The sequence below is a fragment of the Gallus gallus genome, chromosome 10 (genome assembly GCF_016699485.2).
Source record: "Gallus gallus isolate bGalGal1 chromosome 10, bGalGal1.mat.broiler.GRCg7b, whole genome shotgun sequence".
NCBI classification, from domain to species: domain Eukaryota; kingdom Metazoa; phylum Chordata; class Aves; order Galliformes; family Phasianidae; genus Gallus; species Gallus gallus.
This window is the reverse complement of record NC_052541.1, coordinates 10,433,012-10,452,547: the sequence shown is the minus strand read 5'-3', so window position 1 is coordinate 10,452,547 and position 19,536 is coordinate 10,433,012. Positions and strand designations below refer to the sequence as shown.

General features: G+C 40.0%; 1 protein-coding gene across 6 annotated transcripts in view; it reads left to right on the top strand.

Annotated features, from left to right (window-relative positions):
- The first annotated feature begins 3,281 nt into the window (after positions 1-3,281).
- The window catches only part of SECISBP2L (SECIS binding protein 2 like), a 25,546-nt gene continuing 9,291 nt past the window's right edge, over positions 3,282-19,536 (top strand). Inside the window, exons 1-12 of one of the 6 annotated variants that reach the window (XM_046899037.1) lie at positions 3,282-3,476; positions 11,846-12,024; positions 13,356-13,680; positions 14,198-14,333; positions 14,773-15,002; positions 15,098-15,122; positions 15,848-15,981; positions 16,231-16,362; positions 16,735-16,818; positions 17,786-17,953; positions 18,099-18,240; positions 18,997-19,166. In XM_046899037.1, the coding sequence (XP_046754993.1) occupies positions 3,459-3,476; positions 11,846-12,024; positions 13,356-13,680; positions 14,198-14,333; positions 14,773-15,002; positions 15,098-15,122; positions 15,848-15,981; positions 16,231-16,362; positions 16,735-16,818; positions 17,786-17,953; positions 18,099-18,240; positions 18,997-19,166 (1,743 nt within the window). In that variant the 5' untranslated portion in view covers positions 3,282-3,458. The other 5 variants (XM_046899038.1, XM_046899036.1, XM_046899039.1 and 2 more) reach the window with 5 other exon arrangements.

The following is a 19,536-nucleotide window of genomic DNA, read 5'->3' as shown; positions in this document are numbered from 1 at the left end:
TCCTGCTGCCTCTTCCCCCTTCTTCCAGTGGCAGCCTCCAAACCCAGTGCTGGTTGTGGTTGACATTGAGGCCGTGCTGCTGTAGAGCTCAGGCTGAGCCTGCTGAGACCACAGAGGTGGAAGGGTGTTGTTGAGCAACCTTTATTTCGTACTTTACCAGTGCAATTAAATTTGTACATAGGTTCAGCTTTCAATATAAGAAGTTGCCTTGATTTCACTGAGATGTGCTTAATTGCATCCTTAAACATTCTGCAGGACTTTCTACCCAGTGGATGTAAACAAACCCTATGTAAGTAGGGAGCATGAGTGACCACATACACTCTGTTAGACTTGCATGCAGTTCTGTGATCTTGATTCAGACACAGTCATTATCATGTGCCTTTCCATATTGCTAAGGTATTCTGCTTCAGACTTCCTTGTTGAATTATTTTCCTGTCTACTGAGATTGTCTTCATTTGGTTGATATCCTCCATTGTATTCAGGAAGGATAACTTTATTCTGCAGATGTAGCAATAAACCCAATAATTTATTGCCAAACTGCAGTGAGCACCCACTAGATTAAAGCATTGTTTGAGAACTAGACCCACAGAGCTGAATATTCAAAAGCAGCTACTGCAGTTACCAGTGTGATAAGCAGTTATTTTATTTGGCTGGTTGGTTGGTTGACTTTTTTTTTTTCCCTTCTTTATGAACTGTAACACTGTTGTGTACACTTACACAACACTCCATCAAGATGATGATGGTGTAACCAGATAGCAGCCTGGTGTAGTTGTAATAGCTGTGGACAGAGGATCCAACATAACTGGTTCTAAGTGCTTTCGCATGTTTTTCTTTTGGGTGATAATACAGAGTTAATTTTTATGGGAGACTTGAGTTCAAGTGGCCACTTAGGTCAGCCAGCATAACCTTCTGTTCTATGTATACTGTATAGATTTTGTAGATTTGATGTCTATTTAATCACTGCCCAATTTAGATCTTAGAACTTCTTGTTATTGTTGTTCAAGTATGCATAACAGCCTTTTCAAGTGTGACCTTTCTGTTGGTATGTATCTTGGGAACAAAAGAAGGATTTCATAAAGAACAGCCTTGCCATAAAGAGTCATTATTTTTAAAAAATACAGCAAGTATCTTAAACAAATGTCACGATATATATTCCATGGTCAGCACCAACTTGTACAAATTAAGCTGCATTCCACACCAAAATGCTGGTGTACCAATACAAGAAGACAATTGTTGTAGTAGTTCCAGTGGGATTTTTTCACTGTTTTCTTTTCAGTCCAGCTCAGTTCTCCCACATTACTCAGGAGATGAAAAGTGACTGGGTTTTAAATAAGTCTGTGCAATTTTGCAAAAATAAGCAGAACACATTCAATTACTGGGAATAAAACACACTTCAGTCATTGTTCAATTTATGGAGATTAAGGATTAGGTGGCTTATTTAATGTTTCATAACTATTTATCTATACTGTAGATTTACATCTCATATGTAAGTTAGTAACTGATGAAATGATGTTCAATTGCATCAGCTGAAAGTTCTTGATATAACCAGCTTAATCCCCAGTTTTACTTTCCTGACTTCTTGTGTTGAAATAACAAATGTCATTGTGTAAAGCCCCTGGGAGCATAACATCATGACCTCAATCTGTACTGCTACCTTCAAATGGCTTCGTAAGGTTAGGAACAAGTGTTCATTCTGCTGAAGACCATTACATGCTACTGTTGTGTACAGCTGACCAGCAGGAACTGGTGTCTGTTGATGAAGACTTCTATTAATCTCATCAAGGAAAGTGCTGAGAATTGCAAACCCAGTGTATAAGTGCTGCAGCTTCTGTAGCAGTTTTTTAGGTCAGGAGCAGCCATCTTGTTCTCTTCATCTGTGGTAAAACACGGGGCTCACTGAAGTGGACAGAAATCCTATGGTTACATTACATTGAGACTACAATTTTACATTTCCCTCATGATCCACAGGAATTATTATTTTGTTGGCTGCAACCCCATGAAGACTTAATTCACAGAACCTAAGTAAGGTTACAGGCATCCAGGCAAAAGTTACACATACACAGCAATCCTGCTGTTGTGAAATAGCACATAAGGCAGTGACAGCCTCCGTGCAAGTTCTATATTCATATCAGTTTGCAAGATGAGTTCTTACCTTGCAATGTAATAGCCTTCTTCAAAATTCCATGTCAGAAAGTTCTAATGGAGCACCACTCTATATACAAAGAGATTGCATGGACTAATCCAACAAATAAACTTCTATGAAGTCTAACAAATTGTTATGTTGCATGCTGAACATAAATCTGTAAAGGCTGAGGAAGCTCTACCAAGATTGCTCTGTAGAGACAGCGGTGGTTTCAGTTTTAATTCTGTCAAATTAAGACACGGGCTTGCTTGGTTATCCCCTTGGCTGTGCTGTTTATTTCTCACCACAACCTAGCTCAGTCAGAAGCCTGCTTCTTGCATCAGTACACTTTGTAAACGTATTTTGACTGGAAGCACTCAGCCTACCCTTTGCGTTTTCTCTTTTACATAGGTATTGAGTCTATTACTCAGTTCCCTTCTGGATTCAATAAAAACACCAGAAACAAAGCAGGAAAGGAACAAAAAGCACTTGACTTTCACTGAACCCCAGGCAGCAGGCACAGTGGCTAGGCCGAGCCCGCGTCTGTGATTGCACCATGCGATCCCTCAGGTGCTCTGTGAGGCTGAACTTGCTTCCCATCCTCTGTGGGTCAACAGGCAGGTGAACGTGGTCCCATGGCTCAGGATTACTCAAGTAGAAATCAAGGCAGCAAAATAAACGTCACAAAGCCGGCACCAAGATGGGCACCCTCAAATTTCCCTGGGCAAAGGTAGCGGTGTGGCAGCTGCACAGCCCTCTGCAGCAGCTGCCTGGGCCGGGCCAGGGCGGGATGGGGTGCTGTGGCCTCATCCTGGAACCCCTGGCTCCTACCAGGAGCCCTGCCCACATCTGGGAGCTCCTGGCCCTATCCAGGAGCCCGCGAGTCGGCTGATGTCAGGCCATGCTGAGGTGAGCCCAACCCCGGTGCGACTGTTTCACAGCCCATTCCTGTGCTCAAGACACTTGTGCCACATTTCTAACTTTTTTTTTTCCCTCTAAACAAATGGTAGGGTTTTGTATTTTTTTCTTTTTCCTTCATCGCTCCGGATAATTTCAAGGACACGGCTGCTGAGAAGGCGTTCAGCGCGGCTTGGGCCCGCCCGGCTTCCGTCCCAGATGATCCCTCCCCGCCGCCCTCGCCGTCCCCCCTCCCCTCCCCGCCCCCGGCCGTGGCGTAGCCGGGCTCGGTTTCCGTGATAGCTGCGCGCGGGGCCAGCGCCGCCCTGGGTGTGTACGGGAGCGCGGCGATCCCGGTGCGGGGAGCGAGCGCCATGGAGGAGGCAGCTGGGAGCCTCCGCCGCCCTTATTAGAGCCGCCGCCCAGCCCAGCTGGAGCCATGGACAAAGCCGACAAGGTGCGGGGGGCGGGCTCGGTGCTGGGGAGCCGTAAACAACCGCGGTGGGAGGAGGTGGCGGCGACGCCCCGGCGCCACAGTGAGGGGGGCAGCGGCGGGCGGGAGGGAGCGGCGGCTGCCCGCTGTCAGGCCCGGCCGGTGCCGTTCTGGGCTGCCGTGCTCGGGAACGGGGCGCGGCCCGCGGCCTGCGGAGACCGGTGGCGTCTGAGGGGGGTGCGGGTCGAGAGGGGACCGCGGTCCCCGCCCGGCGAAGGTCTCCGGCCGGGCTCGGGCTGAGAGCGGCTGTGGTGCGGCCCTTTCTCCTGCCGGCCCGGGGCTGGGCGCCGGCCTGTGGGAGGCGTGGGGCTGTGCCCTCCAGAGCCCGGGCTGGGTCTGCCCGCGTTAACTCGAGGGCTGTGGGACTCATCCCTTGGTGTTCGTGAAGGGCCGTGCCCTCTATTTTGGGCCTCTCCCTCTGCTTTCTATAGATAGACTCAGTTTCAAGCTTGTGGAATAATTGCAGTTGTGAGGGGTAGTTCGAGGCTATGTGGTCACCAGAAGGAATTTCCACAGGCTCCTTCAGAACTTCACGGTGCGTGCGACCTGGCACTTGTTGGAGCAATGGAAATACGTGCAAGGCTTTGGCTGAAGTTTTTAGTGGCATAGAGGGCACTAATTCTGGAAATCAGCTTTTTCTTTTGCCTATAATAGTGAACTTGCTGTTCTCCAAGTAATTGGTCTGTGTTATTAACACTCCTCAACTTGTAACTATGAAAAAGGTTATGCTGGAACAAAAGTGTCTGTGTGATTGTTTACATACACACAGTATGATCTTCCATGGTCAGGAGGCAGATCTGAATGATCCGTCTGAAGTGAGCGCTGCCCTTCGTTGTGGCCTCGTTGTAATTCTGAGCTTCAGGTTCAGCAGAATGTTTTGGAAATTCTTATGTTGAATTCAGATGTTCCCTCTTTATCACATTGTGCCTTGGTGTGTCCAGGGACTTCTGGTAGTAGGGTGAGTCAAGTGAATAACACAAGCTTAGAAGAGAGCATGTTCAGATACATTGCTTTTCATTTTGTTAGTGCTTCTAAAGAAGTGTGATGTGGCTCTCACTGTGTTGTCTCCGTGATCTAAAGTGTAAAAAGCAATGCATTACTTAATTCATCTGTTTTACTTCTTAATTTTAAAATGTACTTTTCCCCTTTCTGGCTCCGCAGTAACTCGGAGTGTGGTAGAGTTGTGAAAGATTTATTCCTTGTTGCTTGAACTCTTTCTTGCTCCATTACTGCAAGGTTTGTACTCGCATCACAATCAAACCATTCTTTTTATTTGTTGGAGATAGCGATTCTCAGTTTTCCTGAGCTGTTACAGTGTAAGGGGTTGGATCTGATGGTGTAGTTGTCTTAACTGCAGTACCTCAACTTGAGCTCTCTGAAGCAAGAACCATCATCTTGTTCGTTCTATCTAGCCCTGTTGGTTCCTTGTCCACTAGAAAGGCTTGTAGACAAGGCAGATTAATAGCTGATAAGTTTCTGAAATAGTTCAACTGTCTTATTGCTTTTGTCTTCTAATTATGCAGTAACAAGAGATTCCTAAATGCTTTGAGTTTTTACCTTTAGTGCAGTGAGATAGATTGTAATCTCCATTATCAGTGTAACTGTGGGGTAAGGTTGCATCAGTTTTGGGTGCTGTTCTGTGATTTCTTCAATTTGGTCTACTTTCAGCACATGTATTATGTGACGTCTGATAAATGAATATCAAAGCATGGTAACAGTTTTTCTAATCCTCTTCTTCCCTTTCCCCCAGACTACTCACCCAATCACAATAAAGTAACTGTTCCTGATGATAGGAATAATTACTGTGGAATTAGAACATGGGTAGATAGGAATACCGTGCTATGATAAAACGTAGTATTTCAAGGGTAAAGGAGGATTGCAGGCGCCTTTGGTGGGGAATGTATTTGAGCAGAGTTTTGTGTGCCAGATGAGTAAATCCGGGTGAGACATCACGCACCAAGAACATGTGGGCACCTGTATGAGTAAATAGTGTCACTGCACACTGCTCTTCACACTCGTTGCCTTCATTCTGGTGTGGCTTTGCCCGCTGTGATGTGCCAGTGATCTTTTGGCAGCTAATGGAGAGGAAAACATTAAAAAAAAAAAAAAAACTGTTCAAGAATAAATATTTTATAGTAGTATCTATTGTGAACTGAAGCTGCTTCTGTTTAGGAGTGGATGAGTTTCAATGGTTAAGTGTAGGCTTTCTCTGTGTGAGAGAAAATGCAGTATGTGACCTTTAGCAGTGTTTCTGTTGAAGCTGGTCATGGTAGAGAATCCACTTCTCCTCTGCAGGGTACCGCTGTGCCTTGTTTCTAAGCGCTAGGCACTTGTCTGGCCCCGTGATTAAGGCATTTGGTTCTTTAATGTGGTTGAGAAATTAGGTGAAGTTGCAAAATCGAGTACCTGTGTTTTGTACTGCTATTGCTTAAGTGCTGCCCAGTGTGCTTGCCTCTGCTATTCTTGACGGTTCAACTGTTGGCCTGATAAAGTGCTTGCTGTGGTGGTCAATCTAGGTCTGTGTATTCTTTATCCTCTTTAATTTCCATCTGTTTCTTACTCATGGCAGACTTTTCTATTGTCAGCAGTCTGACCAAGGTCTGTTTTCCCAGGTGCTAAGTTTTGCATGTTGCTTTCCCTTGAACCTTGAAAGTACAAGAGAATTTGGGTTTTGCTAGGGCGTTTCTTTTATTATAGAATGCGTTTTTCAATGCATTTAAAATATTAATGCTATGATGCATGAAGGTCTGCTGAGTGTTCTGGTCACAGATGTTTCTCGTTGACTGTTCTGTGGTGGTGAGGAGGCAGGCAGGTGATGGTTTGCTCTGACACCTGCAGTGTGCAGACTGTAAGCACTCATACTCCTACATCATGTTGACAGTGTGCATTCAGAAGCTGATGTACACTGTGAAGTGCTGTAAGCATGATAAGTGAAGAGGATCCTGTTTGTAGCTTTTTATCTTTTGGACAAGCTTCGTGACTATAAATACTGCACTTCAGTTTTTCCCTCTTTTTTTCCTAGAATATTGTTATTGAATGGTACAAAAGCTAACTGTTGTGCTATTAAAATACTGATTCTTAATAATGTGTTTCTGAACGTAGGGTATTTCCTTTTGTGAAAGGAAAGAGAACTGTGTATGGGAGCTAAAGGAAAAGGGAGAGACCAACTCCATAGTGTATTTGCTTTAAGTGTTGGATCAAAATTACTATGTTTAAATAAGGTCGGCTGGAATGGTGCGCGCTGCTAAACGGCGCTGCTGGTGTTTCCAGTCGAACTGCATATTTACCATTCCTGAAGCATCTGCCACTTAGAAGCAGCTAATTATAGAAACAACGACTTCCATATTTGTAAAGTTTATCTAAAATAGATGAAATGTCACCTGTTGTAGTACTACTGGATTTTGAGATCTAAAATTAAGAAACAGGATTTTTAAAAGCAGTTACTTGAGCTATGCTTTTTATCTCGTGTTTGTGATGAGACTTGTAGCTTCCAGACCTTGTGGCAGTAAAACAGCTGATTTCATTCTAGCCCACTGAAATGCAGCATCTGTGTCTATTTTCTCACCCTGTAAATGGTAAGATAGATGCCCAAGTGTTCTGCTGTAAGAGAGCAAGCTGACAGTGCTCCCATTTAATGCGGAGTGCTGAATGGCATTAAACTACAATGAACAAAAACTTTTCTAAGATTAAGCATACAGTGCTATAACTATAGGACAAAGTTTACCAGTCTGTTCCTGCTTGTGTCATCCTCTGTCTTTGCAGCTGTTGATGACTACAGTAGCTTTTATATAGGAAACAAAGGATCTCTTCAATATATACGCTGTCTTGAAAGAGTTGTAATTGTTGGACTGAAATATGTAATGAGACAGTGCGAAGCATTTTGCAAATTAAAGCTAGGGGTATCTACAAAAGAGACTTCTGTGCGAGTCCTGGTTTCATTTGAAGGAATGTGTTTCTGCTGATAGGCAAATGGCTGAAAATCTGACGATTCTAAATATAAATTTAAGTCATGCCGAAACAAGTTTAGTTATCAAAGGTCAGTTTCGATAAAGCTTTGTTCAACTTCAGGATGTGGAAGGTTAAATAAACATAAGAAAGTTGCATGCCAGAGTAAAATTAGGTCTTGCCATGTTTGCCTTTGGATTGCCTGATCAAAACATACTTTTTTTTTGTATTAACTACATAGGGCCCAGCCCTGTGTTTGCTGATGTCAGTGGCAAAGTGCTGATTTCTATTGGCCACAGGGTAAATGGCCAGAGAGCAATGGTAGCGTTAAATAGTATCACAGATGTTCTCTTGTAAAGATTGCCAGAAGCTTGTTAGTGTTCGGCGTCTTTCTTGTCGGTACCTTTTGTTTGCACGTGGCTGTAGATCAGCTCTGTGATGTCCTGCGGTGTTCTGTTCTTCTGCACTTGTTGCTCTGTGTGGTGTGACTGCCGTCTTCAAGGAATTGTTGTAGTACTTACCTCTGTGCTCTCTGGCTTGTCTGCTTAGGATTTGCCTCTGAAACAACATGCCACTTCAAAAAGGGGTCTTTTACTCTGTACTTGCAGGATTTTTGAAACACCTTTGTTAAGGCTAAGATTGCTATTTTGCTAATATATGTATATTTAGTCTGCGGAATAAATGTGAAATTAAAAAACAGATGTTTGCACTAAATTCTTCTTGGTGAAGCAAGTGTCTTAGAAATGTTGATATAGTTGAAGAGTGTACACATACAGATTGTGCAAGAAAAGGGCTAATAGTATAGTGCATGTAAGAGACTTCTGGCTGTTTGGATTACTTTAAGTAACGCACTGTAGAAGTTCTGCGGGTGAAAAAAGGTATTAACTTTCAAATGCACCTGTACCTGTTTATGATTACAGGGTATTCTTTATCTTACTACTAAAAATAAATACTTCATAAGCTGTACTGAATATATAACAACCGATTGCTTTGTCATAGCAAAATAGTTAATCATTACCCGTATAAGAGAGAGGGCAGCAGGGAAGGAAACATTAAAGTCATTCTTCTAGTGCACGTATCTGTGGGTTTTATGGAATGAGCAAAATGACTTTGTTTTGCTGGATTTATCAATCTATGAAACACCCAAATCTTTCTTCAGGGGTGGGAGGGGGAAATCTGAAGAGAGAGAATCCTGTCTTTACTGGAAAGATAAAAAGAAATCAAACACATTTTATTGTATTTGATGATTACAAATACATTTTATTGATTTGATGATTTGATTTGTAGTCGGATGGAAAACTAAGGTAACTTTTTTAATTTTGCAGCAGCAGTTTGGATAATGTATTGTCTTGAAAATATTACAGCTAGAATGATCAAGAATTCTGTCATCTCAGCACAATTTAAAGCCTCCGATCAAAACTATCGATACCTTACCAGGTAGGGTTTATCTTTGCTGATTGGCAAGAAATGCCTTTGCTGTGGCAGCGATGCTGATGAAGTCTTTCAGCTCCTGTGCTGATCACTTATCAGGTATTGTTAAAAGTGAAATGTGAACGACTACTCCCTTGTGAGAGTAATAATGACGATACAATTTGTTATCACAAAGATCACTTTACTAAGAGAGCTGTGCAAGTGAATCGCTATTAAATACTAGTCATTTTTATCGTGTTTCCACATCAGTCTGCCAAAACAGTGTAGGGAAAGAGCAGACTGGGAAGCCCCTTAAAATAGAGAATCTTGTACCACCTGTATCACAAATATCAGATGTTTTGACTATTCTCCTAGTCAGTTCTCAAGTGGTTTATTGTTAGTGTTCTGGCCAAAGTTCAGTCAGTGTGTAGCTGGAAGGCACTGACCAGCAGGTTAGGTGCAGTTGTCTGAGAGCTTTCAATGCTTTGTAAGAGTTCTGTATTTCTGCAGAGCTCATCCTGCTTATGCTCTTGAATCTCCTATGGATGAGACAGCCTTAGCATGTTGCTTTAACACTTATGCAACCTGGTTTTGTAGGCCAGCCCACAGCTGAATTCTATTGCAGACAGTTCTGCAGGGCAATCTTTACGTGTTGTGGAGAAAATCTCTTCATTTTTGGAGTGTTGGTATTTCAGTCAATTACAACATGATCACTGTTTGAAAGCAGTTGATTTTCTATGTATGTATGTTTAAAAAAAAAAAAAGTCCTGTGATGCTGTATTGAAGCAGATGACCTGGGATTTCACAGGTGGGTATGTGAGTCACTGGTGAGTTCAGTGATAAGCCCAAGTACTGAGAGGGAACCCTGGGTAGAGCAGGGCACTTCTGCACCTAGGAGTTGCCTCCTGGCTCTGCAGAGAAGTGGAGAAGTGTATACAGGAATTAGCTAATGGTGAAATTTGAGCTAAAGCTATGTAAAATCTCATGGAAGAACTATAAATGAGCAGATTTGACAATGAAAGGATAAAATAAACAAGCAGATGCTTTTTAATATGCTTTTAATACCTGTTGAAAAATTTTGGTTCTATTTCTGCCAAGTCATTACAATGGTTCTCATAGACTGTCTTTGTAATTACGTAGCATTGGGTGACGAATGGAGTTTAACAGAACTTAGTGAGCAAAATTCTTGACTTCTGAAATGAGCAGGGAATTCAGGTATCACATGTTACAATTAAGTTTTACATGTACATATATAGAAAATATTTCAGTATAATAAAAATGCTGCACCAAGCACTGGCAGTTACGATGACTTAAGAGTAAGTTTAATACTTAAGTGAAACTCTGGAGCATGTACTGTTCAAACTTCTTTCCTCTTCTCTTTGTGACAACCAAAGCTGGTTTTCAGCTCATTTGTTTGGTGAATTACAGTGCAACACAGGATCTTAGTCATTTGGTTAATTATGATTTTCTACCTTTTGCTGATTAATTAAACTTTCTTCTATTTAAGTGTCTTGACTTCAGTGTTGCTCAAACAAATGTTTAAGCTGGGAGTCTTTCCTGTTCAGTCTGATATGTTAAAAGTGCCTATTCATCAAGAAAGAAAAATAGCTCACTTACTGACATCAGACAACTGTAGTTTCAGAATGCTTTTGGACTTTCCCCTTCCAACTTCTCCCTACTCCCTCACCCCATGCTGATAAAGGAAGTGCATGATTTGCACGTGTGTTTTATTTCAAAAATAAATCTGGGAGGCTCTTAAAACAAGCTATTACATTGATATTCTGGGCAGTAACAGAAATGTCTTTAGATGGGTTGTGGGATTGACAAAGCAAAGATGTGAACTGAGAATCGCAAGGTAGTTGTGACTGCTTGTCGTGATGTTTTCAGAAGTGTTGTTTACCTGATTTTTGAGGGTGTTGAACAAATAATGACAAGGATGTAAGATTGTCCACTGCACATCAAACCTTCAGGGTCCACCTCTTTTAAAACAAGAGCATGTCTTCCTACAGCTTGTGTGGCTTTTGGAATAGTTTCCTGGACAAAGGAAAGAAACAGCTGTGGAGTCTTTGCCTGCTTTAGAAAGAAATGGCTTGGTAACTAGTGTGAGACAAGGGAAGTGAAGCTGATAAGTTTGAAAAATTAGGTCACTTCTGGCTAAATATAACTTCTGTTGGAGTATGGAATTTCAGGTTATAGTGGATCTGCGTTTCAGAGTAGGGCTTCTTTAGCTGACTGAATGGAGCGTTTGTCATTGTTAAAACATAGGATCCACCTAATCTATCACCAAAGCTGTGGGTAAAAAAGCTCTACAAGCTGTCAAGGATGCCTTTGGGGCTGGGGGTGGTCTTTTCCTTTGAGAGCACGGTTTAAAACTTCTTTCTAAGCAGTCTTTAATTCTCTTATCGTGACAAAATGTAATCATATTCTTAACACTTTAAAATATGTTAAAATTGTGCAGATGGTGTATCACAGAAGAAAACCCCACACACATTCCATCTATTTTAGCAGTAAACCTATGGTGGTTAAAAAATCTGTTCTATAATTGCCTGGGAACATGGTCAGTTTGGTAGTGCACACCAGGCATTACTACATCTTCCATATGTTGAATTCAATTATGCAAGCCTACACAACTCTGCTCCGCCTACAGTGCAAGTCTCTTTCTTTCTGTGTTCAGACTAGCATTTCCTCTACAAGATCAGAACTTCAGTTCCTTTTCAATTAATTGGTGTTTGTATAGCACTTTGTAAAGGTTAATATAAATGCTAGATATTGATCTGTGTTGCAGCCTATGTTGACTGGGAGGATCTAACAACCACTTACCAACTGTTCTCCACCTCTTTCAGTTGACTGCAGAAGGCTTGTAGCCTTGTCACCCTTTTGCCTGCTGTTTGTGATGATTGCCACACAACTTCATGAATCTTTAAGCTTTCCCAGTGATTTAATTCTGTATTTAATTACAACACTTTCTCTTTCCTCAGAATGTCAAGCTGTCAGCTGAAGTAGAACCATTTATTCCTCAAAAGAAGGGTCCAGAAACACTAATGATCCCAATGGCGCTTCCTAATGACAGCGGAGGAATTAATGGTGTGGAACCAACTCCTATCCCCAGCTACCTGATCACTTGCTATCCATTTGTACAGGAAAATCAATCCAATAGGTAATACATATGGTTGTGGTCTTTAATGGAAGAAAACCTCTGCGAGTGAGTTTGAAATTTTGTTTAAGTCACTGACAACTGCTTGTATATTCATTATTTGCTGCATTTAATCTCCACTCTGCTCATTAGTGAGGATGAAATGTTTTTCACTTGTTTTCTTCCTTTTACTTTCCTCAATTCATATTCCTTGCTCCTTTCCTTTCTCTTGCTACGGAGGTTTGATAATAATGTTTTGTCTGCTGCCTTCCAAGGCAGTCAGGAGATTTGTTTGAATCTCTGTTTCTGAAGCAAGGCTCCAGGTGTGCAACTAGTATCCTGCCATGAAGGAACACCTGACACTGTTGCACTCAGTGTAGCAGTATCCAGTTTCCTGAATAACTGGTTATGATACATTGAGTTAATCACTCTACAATTGTGTATTTAATCAAAAACGTTTGGGCTAGTGTTCTTTATTTCGTGCTCATTATGTAAATACACATGTATTTGTTAGTTGATGTTGATAAGTTTACTCAGTGTTTGCTTAGAATAGCACTCTGTAGTACTGCTGCATTTGTGTAGGTAAAAACAAAAATAATTCCCTAGCAACTGTCTATGGCAAATTTGTAAAACTACCCTGACTCTTTACTTTTCATTTGCTTTCTGTAATATTTGGGTGTTCCCTATGTAGTTGGTCTCCTGCTTTCTTGAGGTGTGAAGAGAAAGTCAGTAACAGGGCTTATAGCTTCCATGGGAGTGGTCTTGTGGTATGCTGTATCTCAGATAAACACTGGAAGAAATTCCCACTCTTCATTTCACTAGTAAGCTTCTCAAAATAGAAGCTGGCTTTTACAGGTGTTTCTTAAGGCCTGCATTTTCATAGGTATTTTGAGCAAGGATGAATTGACTGCTTCCTCTTATTCAGGGCCAAATATTCAGGTATATTAAGCTAACAGACATCACTGTTATCTCTCTGCTGGCTTACCTGTGGAAGCTTGTCTCTAAAGGTGCCTATTCTGTGAAATGCTGAAGAAAATTAGTTTGTAGTTGGTTCAAAGAGTTTCTTAAGAGAAGTCCTCACCTCTAATTTCCAAATTTAATATTAGAAATTAAGTAGGTTTGCACGTGCCAAGATAAACAAAACTATTTCTATATTTTTACTCTTTAATGTAATTGGAGGCTTGAACATCATTTAATTGGGATCTTCAAGATTTAAGTTCAGTTACTAAAAACTAATGGTCTATAAATTGGTTTTGGCTTTTTCTAAGAGTGGTAGTTTTCTGATATTTGAATTTTTCTCGACAGGGAAAAACTTACTGAGCAATCTTTTTTTCTTTCCTTTTGCATTTTTACAGACAGTTTCCATTATATAACAATGACATCAGATGGCAGCAACCCAACCCAAATCCTGCAGGACCGTATCTTGCTTATCCTATAATATCTGCACAACCACCTGTTTCTACAGAATACACATACTATCAGCTGATGCCAGCACCCTGTGCTCAGGTCATGGGTTTCTATCATCCCTTTCCTCCCCCCTATTCAGCACCCTTTCAAACAGCAAATGCTGTAAATACAGTTACTACAGAATGCACCGAGCGTCCCAACCCGCCAGGCCAGGTCTTTCCATTATCCACCCAGCGGAGCAGAAGCAGTAACAGAGGACCAATCATACCAAAAGTAAGCATGGCACAGTCCATTTCTTTATGGCAAAAGTAAAACTATAAATAAAAGTACTTGCACAGAATCATGCTTCTCATTTGGGCAAGAGTGTGTATGGAAGTATATCAGTGGAAGAGAAGGTGGGCAGAAAAGATGTAACTGGAGAGTTGTGTAACTGTATGCAGTGATATTTTGGGGTTAAAATACACGGTGAGCTTAAAATCTGTAAGTGTTAATATGGTGAGTTCCCACTGTCTCTGCTAGTTTGATCTGAGTTGAATTACATCCTGAGAGAACAAAATATATTCATACTTCTACTTTTTGTTAGGAGGTGGAAGTAGCAAAGAAGTTAATGCAGAAAATGTTATGAAAAGGTTAATAAATCCAACGTACGAGATTCTTACAAGTACTTAACCACTTGTCTTCGAATGGCTTCTGTAGGGAGAATTAGAACTTTCAGTTTAATTAGCTTGATTACAACTGTGAAGTCAAATAGTATGGCTTATGCGTGTGCTTGTCTAATCTTTTAAAACAGCAGCAGCAGTTACAGATGCACATAAAGAATAAACGTCCTCCAGTGAAAAATGTAGCCACTCAAAAGGAGACAAGTTCATCAGGTCCTGAGAACAGATCAAAGATTGTTTTGTTGGTTGATGCATCACAGCAAACAGGTAATTCCTTGTCTGTTTGTTTGTTTTTTTTGGGGGGGAGGGAGTGCAAAATAACTAGAACTGTATTTCAGCTACCATCTTTCTGAAACAGGTCCATCTTCTTTTAAGAGGTAGCTTCTGAGGGAGATGTTTGCAGATCAAGAAGATAATGAAGAAAGGCTCCTGGTATTTGTGGAAACTTTGTCAGTCTGTCTGAGTACAGTGTTGCAATGATATGGTGTTCCTGCAGAGATGCTGCCATTGCCAATGTCACCTTTATCTTGTTGAGGGGGTTGGATCTAGATGTCTTTTCTTTTTTTTATAGGGGAAAAAAAAAGGCGGTGTCATTAATATTGAAGAGAATCTTTTGCCATGTGCAAGAACTTTTTTCCTTTTGTTTATCATGTAGGCTTTTTGTGTCTTATTAAATAATTACGTTTGTTAAATCTGTCTCTTGCAGACTTTCCTTCGGATATAGCTAATAAGTCACTTTCAGAGAGTGCCTCTACGATGCTTTGGAAGTCAAAAGGCAGACGCAGGAGAGCTTCTCACCCTGCTGCAGAGTCCTCTAGTGAGCAGGGCGCAAGTGAAGCGGACATTGACAGTGATAGTGGCTACTGTAGTCCTAAGCATGGCAATAACCAGGCTGCAGCTGTGACTTCAAGAAATGCAGATTCTTGTGCAATGAATGTATGTAAACATAACTGAGTAATTTAACTATATTTGTATTTTGCAGACCAAAAAGAAGAGATTACTAAAATGATTGTTTTTTTTTTTCTTTTCAGGTTGTTGAGCCATCAATAAATGCAAGTAAGCATTTTTCTAGTGAGCTGTATAGTATTTTATTAGGCTATGTCTCTATTTTTGCTTTATCTTGGTGGGAATGGTTTGCTTCCAGGATTCTGCTGTAACTGATCAGATACTTCTGCAGATTTGTCTTTACTGTGATATCCATCACCCTCATCAATACTGCCTTGTTGATTTGTTGAATGGAATTGTATAAGTAGCTATTACTAATAATTTATCAAAACCCCTCCCTTCAAAGGAGGACAAAAGTCTAGGGCTTGCAATGGAAGCATTCACACAAGGCTGTGATTCTATTGTACTTTATTTTCGTACTTCCTTACTCTGGACTTCGGTTTGTGTATGGATGGTAATTGCATTGCTCTTCATTGAGAAGTAAAGAACTCTCTCCATTTGAGAAGCACTCATACTTTAAGGACATGAACAGATGTGATTAGTTCAGTAGCAGTGGCTAATGCTAGTGGCTGTTTATGACTGGACTGAAATTGCTGTGGATGTGCATTCAGTATTTCCTTTATCTGACTGCTTGTCGATGATAACAATTTGAATGTCTGTCATGTGACTTCCATAAAAGTGAGTAGGTAACTTCTGTAAATAGCTACAGAAATAAATGTTCTAAGAAGTTTAGAACTACACAGAGAACTGTATTTATATCAAATTTGAGTTCCTGGCTCTGGTACCTTGCATGCACTATGATGTACTCTGTCATACCGATTCACTGTTTTTTATAGCTGGCACTTTCCTTTCAGCTGGTGTAAGTTGGACTAATGTAAATTCCCAGGCGACTCAAAAAAAGCCTTGGATTGAAAAAACACAGACATTTATTAGAGGTGGAAGACAAGCTGAGCAAAGAAATAGTTCACAGGTATGTTGTTAATGATTCTAAAATTAAGTATTCTGTTTCTTGTAATATGAAAATAAGGAATTTTAAAATAGATTCAATGCTATCTGTAGAATGCTTTTTTAATGTTTAAAGCAGTCAGCATGTTAAGTATAATTCCATATAAACTGTGCCTTCTTCATTGCTAATTAACAAATATGAATGTCCTACGTGCATACACACATCTTGAAGTGTTGAAATTGCATAATACCAATTCCGTTCATTATTTTGTAGTCTGGTTTCAGATGCAGAGGCCACAGCACATCTTCAGAAAGACGACAGAATTTGCAGAAACGACATGAAAAGCCTCTAACTACAAGTCAGTCGAGTAGAGCAGAGCAGAGTCCTGAGCCTCTGTATTTTGAGGTAGTGTTGTATTAAGAGCTTTCATACATTAGTGAGATAAACGTAGAATAAGTGATATCAAAAGGGAGAAGCTGCAAATTTTTGTTTTGGCCTGCAAATAAAAACTACTGTTCTGTGACTCTTTTCCTCTCTGAATATAGCAGAACTTATTTGAAGAGGTAATAAATAATTATTTTTTAAAAAAAGTTATGCAGATACAGAACTGTTTTAACCTCTGTTATTTTCTATGTCAGTCTCAAGCACATCTAGTTTATGTGGATCTTCAGGATTAGATTAAACTTGCTGTTGTTCTTTCAGCTATTTCAATTGATACTTTTAATGTGACTTTTTGTTGTACTCTGTACTCTTATTCTTGGTTTTTTTATTGTTTAGGATGAAGATGAGTTTCCAGAACTAAATAGTGACAATGGCAACAGTAAAAGTAGTAACATCCAGCAGAAGATTTCACCCAAAGTAGTAAGTAATTCTTCTAAAATGAAAGCAGATTATTTTTAAATTAACAGAAGTTATATCTTTTTAAAATGAATCTCTATTACAATATTTAGTTTCAAAACAAACTCACATAATGTCTGAATTGCGATTAGGATATTTGAATTGCTGGCTTTAGATATTTAAATAATGTGAACTAAATGGAGCGTAGAACCCGCCCTAAAAAGACTGCTGGCTTCTTGTCTGTTAATGAGATTGTTAATGAGAGAGATTGTACAGTATGTTTGAACACGTCTCCATTTCATTGCTTGTTTCTCATGGTTTTTCTTCTTGCTTTTCTGAAATTGTATGCTAAATCTTGAGTGAATAGTACATGCAGAAGGATTTGAGATTGATTTTGAGGGTTATCTGGGTTTATTTGTATTAATACCTAGATTACATCCTAGTTATTCTTTGACTCGAGGGACTTGCATTTAGACTGATGTTTTGATGTGGAATTGTTAAATCTGCAAATACATAGTGTTTCAGTTTTCTGAAGTAATTAGTTTGGTTAGGTTATTCTGAATAGAAAATAAGCTAAACATCTGCATTCAGACTGTAGAAATAAGTGTTGCTCTTTTGTATGTGATCTACTTAAATGTTTCGTTTCAGAACTCTGTGTAAACTACTTAACCTATTTGGCTGCTGTCCATGAAAAGCAAGTCCTGCATGAAATGTTTTGAGTGGGGGGAAAAAAAAATCACCCTCACTTAGCAATCAGGCTGGAAAGCACCCTGAAGATAATTAGAAAAAATATAGCATTTTTCATATTGAAAATAAATATCTGAAATCTATTATTTTCTTACCTTACTTGGGTTATCTAGGTGTACTTTACTGTTGGGTCCTACTGCTGACTAAAGTAATGACTCATTTGGCTTCTAGCATATTAATGCTTTCTGTGGTCTTTAAGAGAAAGGTCTTTAATTGTGTTGTATGCACTGTTTTAACTCTCCAGTTAGATGACTTACCAGAGAATTCTCCGATCAATATAGTCCAGACTCCAATTCCCATTACAACTTCTGTACCAAAGCGTGCGAAAAGTCAGAAGAAGAAGGCCTTGGCAGCAGCACTCGCAACAGCTCAGGAGTATTCAGAGATAAGCATGGAACAGAAAAAACTCCAGGTATGTAGTTTTCTGCCCTTCTCCCCCGCCTTGCAGATGATAGGAGTATCTTTTAGCAGCTGCCTCCTATAAAAGCAAGAATCTCTTTTCAAAGACAGTTTTCCAGGTGCTGTTTATTTATCAGCATGTGATGTTCATCCTACAGGAGGCTTTATCAAAAGCTGCTGGAAAGAAGAGCAAGACTCCAGTTCAGTTAGATCTAGGGGACATGCTAGCAGCTCTTGAAAAGCAGCAGCAAGCAATGAAAGCTCGTCAGATCACCAACACCAGACCTCTTTCATACACAGGTATTTCTATCACAAAATGCATTTTGTGACAATGTAAGTTTGAAATGTGATTGTTCTCCTAAGTATGCTTTTCCTGTCAATACTTACCACAAAAATAGCTTTTTCTATACTTTCTGCTGAGCACAGAACTGACATTTTTCATAGTCGTTTATTGTAACCCCTGAATCTCATTCCTGAGCAGTAGTATATAATCCTAGAGTCCATTGTTGTGCACAGTTACCATGTGTCACTTCATTTACCTGCTTTGAGTTTCATCTGTGTTCAAACATTAAAGTTGGTAAAGTTATATCAAACAGCTCAACAAAGAATGGTTGACATTTTCATTTGAGACTATATTTATTTTATTCCGTGAGAAACAGAAAATACTTAATTACATGCTGTGCTCTCATCTGTTTTATCCTTCAGCTAACTAAATCTCTGACAGCAGAAGAAAAACCCACTGTTCGGATAAATAGTTGCAATTTATCTTACTACTGTGATGTTACGTGTAGTCATTTGAGAGATCCATTGTCAGTGTTATCAAGTAGTTATTTTCCTGGAATCCATAACTTCCAAAAACATAAGGCTAAATTAAAGAAAGCTTAAAACCATTTGGAAGTGACAATATCAGATGATGTAATTTTCCTGTCATTATGAACTGCTTTTTTCCAAGGAAGGAAAATGTACTTTAAGAAGTCATCAGTGGAAATTCTGAATGTAATGTTGAAAGAAAGCTGACATGTCTTCTATTGAAACTAACATCTTTCTCGTATTTAGTTGGCAGTGCTGCTCCCTTTCATACCAAAGAGTCTGCCAACAGAAAGTCTTTAACAAAGGGGCAGCCATCTATGGGTTGCCTTAATCCTTTGGATTCAACTGCTCCAAAAGTGAAAAGAGGAAAAGAGAGAGAGATTTCAAAACTGAAACGCCCTACTGCACTTAAAAAGGTAAATGATCAGCCATAGAGTGTTCTGATTCACATTCACACTCTAAAAGTAACAATTGTTATTTTCTTACCCAAGAACTAGTATAGGGTAAGGACTCACTGTAGGGTAAAGAATCATGACCTTCTCTGTGGTTCTTGTTACACTGATGCCTTGTCTTAGGCATGTATTGTATGTAACTTTTCTAGCCCTGGAGCTAGTTGAGGGCATGCAAACTTCTCTCAATAGAGATTTCAAGGATTTTTTTTTTAAACTATAAGCATTATAACATATGGAAACACTTGCATAGTTTCTATGTTGCTGAATCCTACTGTGTAGTGTAGTATGCAGAACTAAATCTCCCTGCTTTTTTTTAGCAATGGGTATATAATGT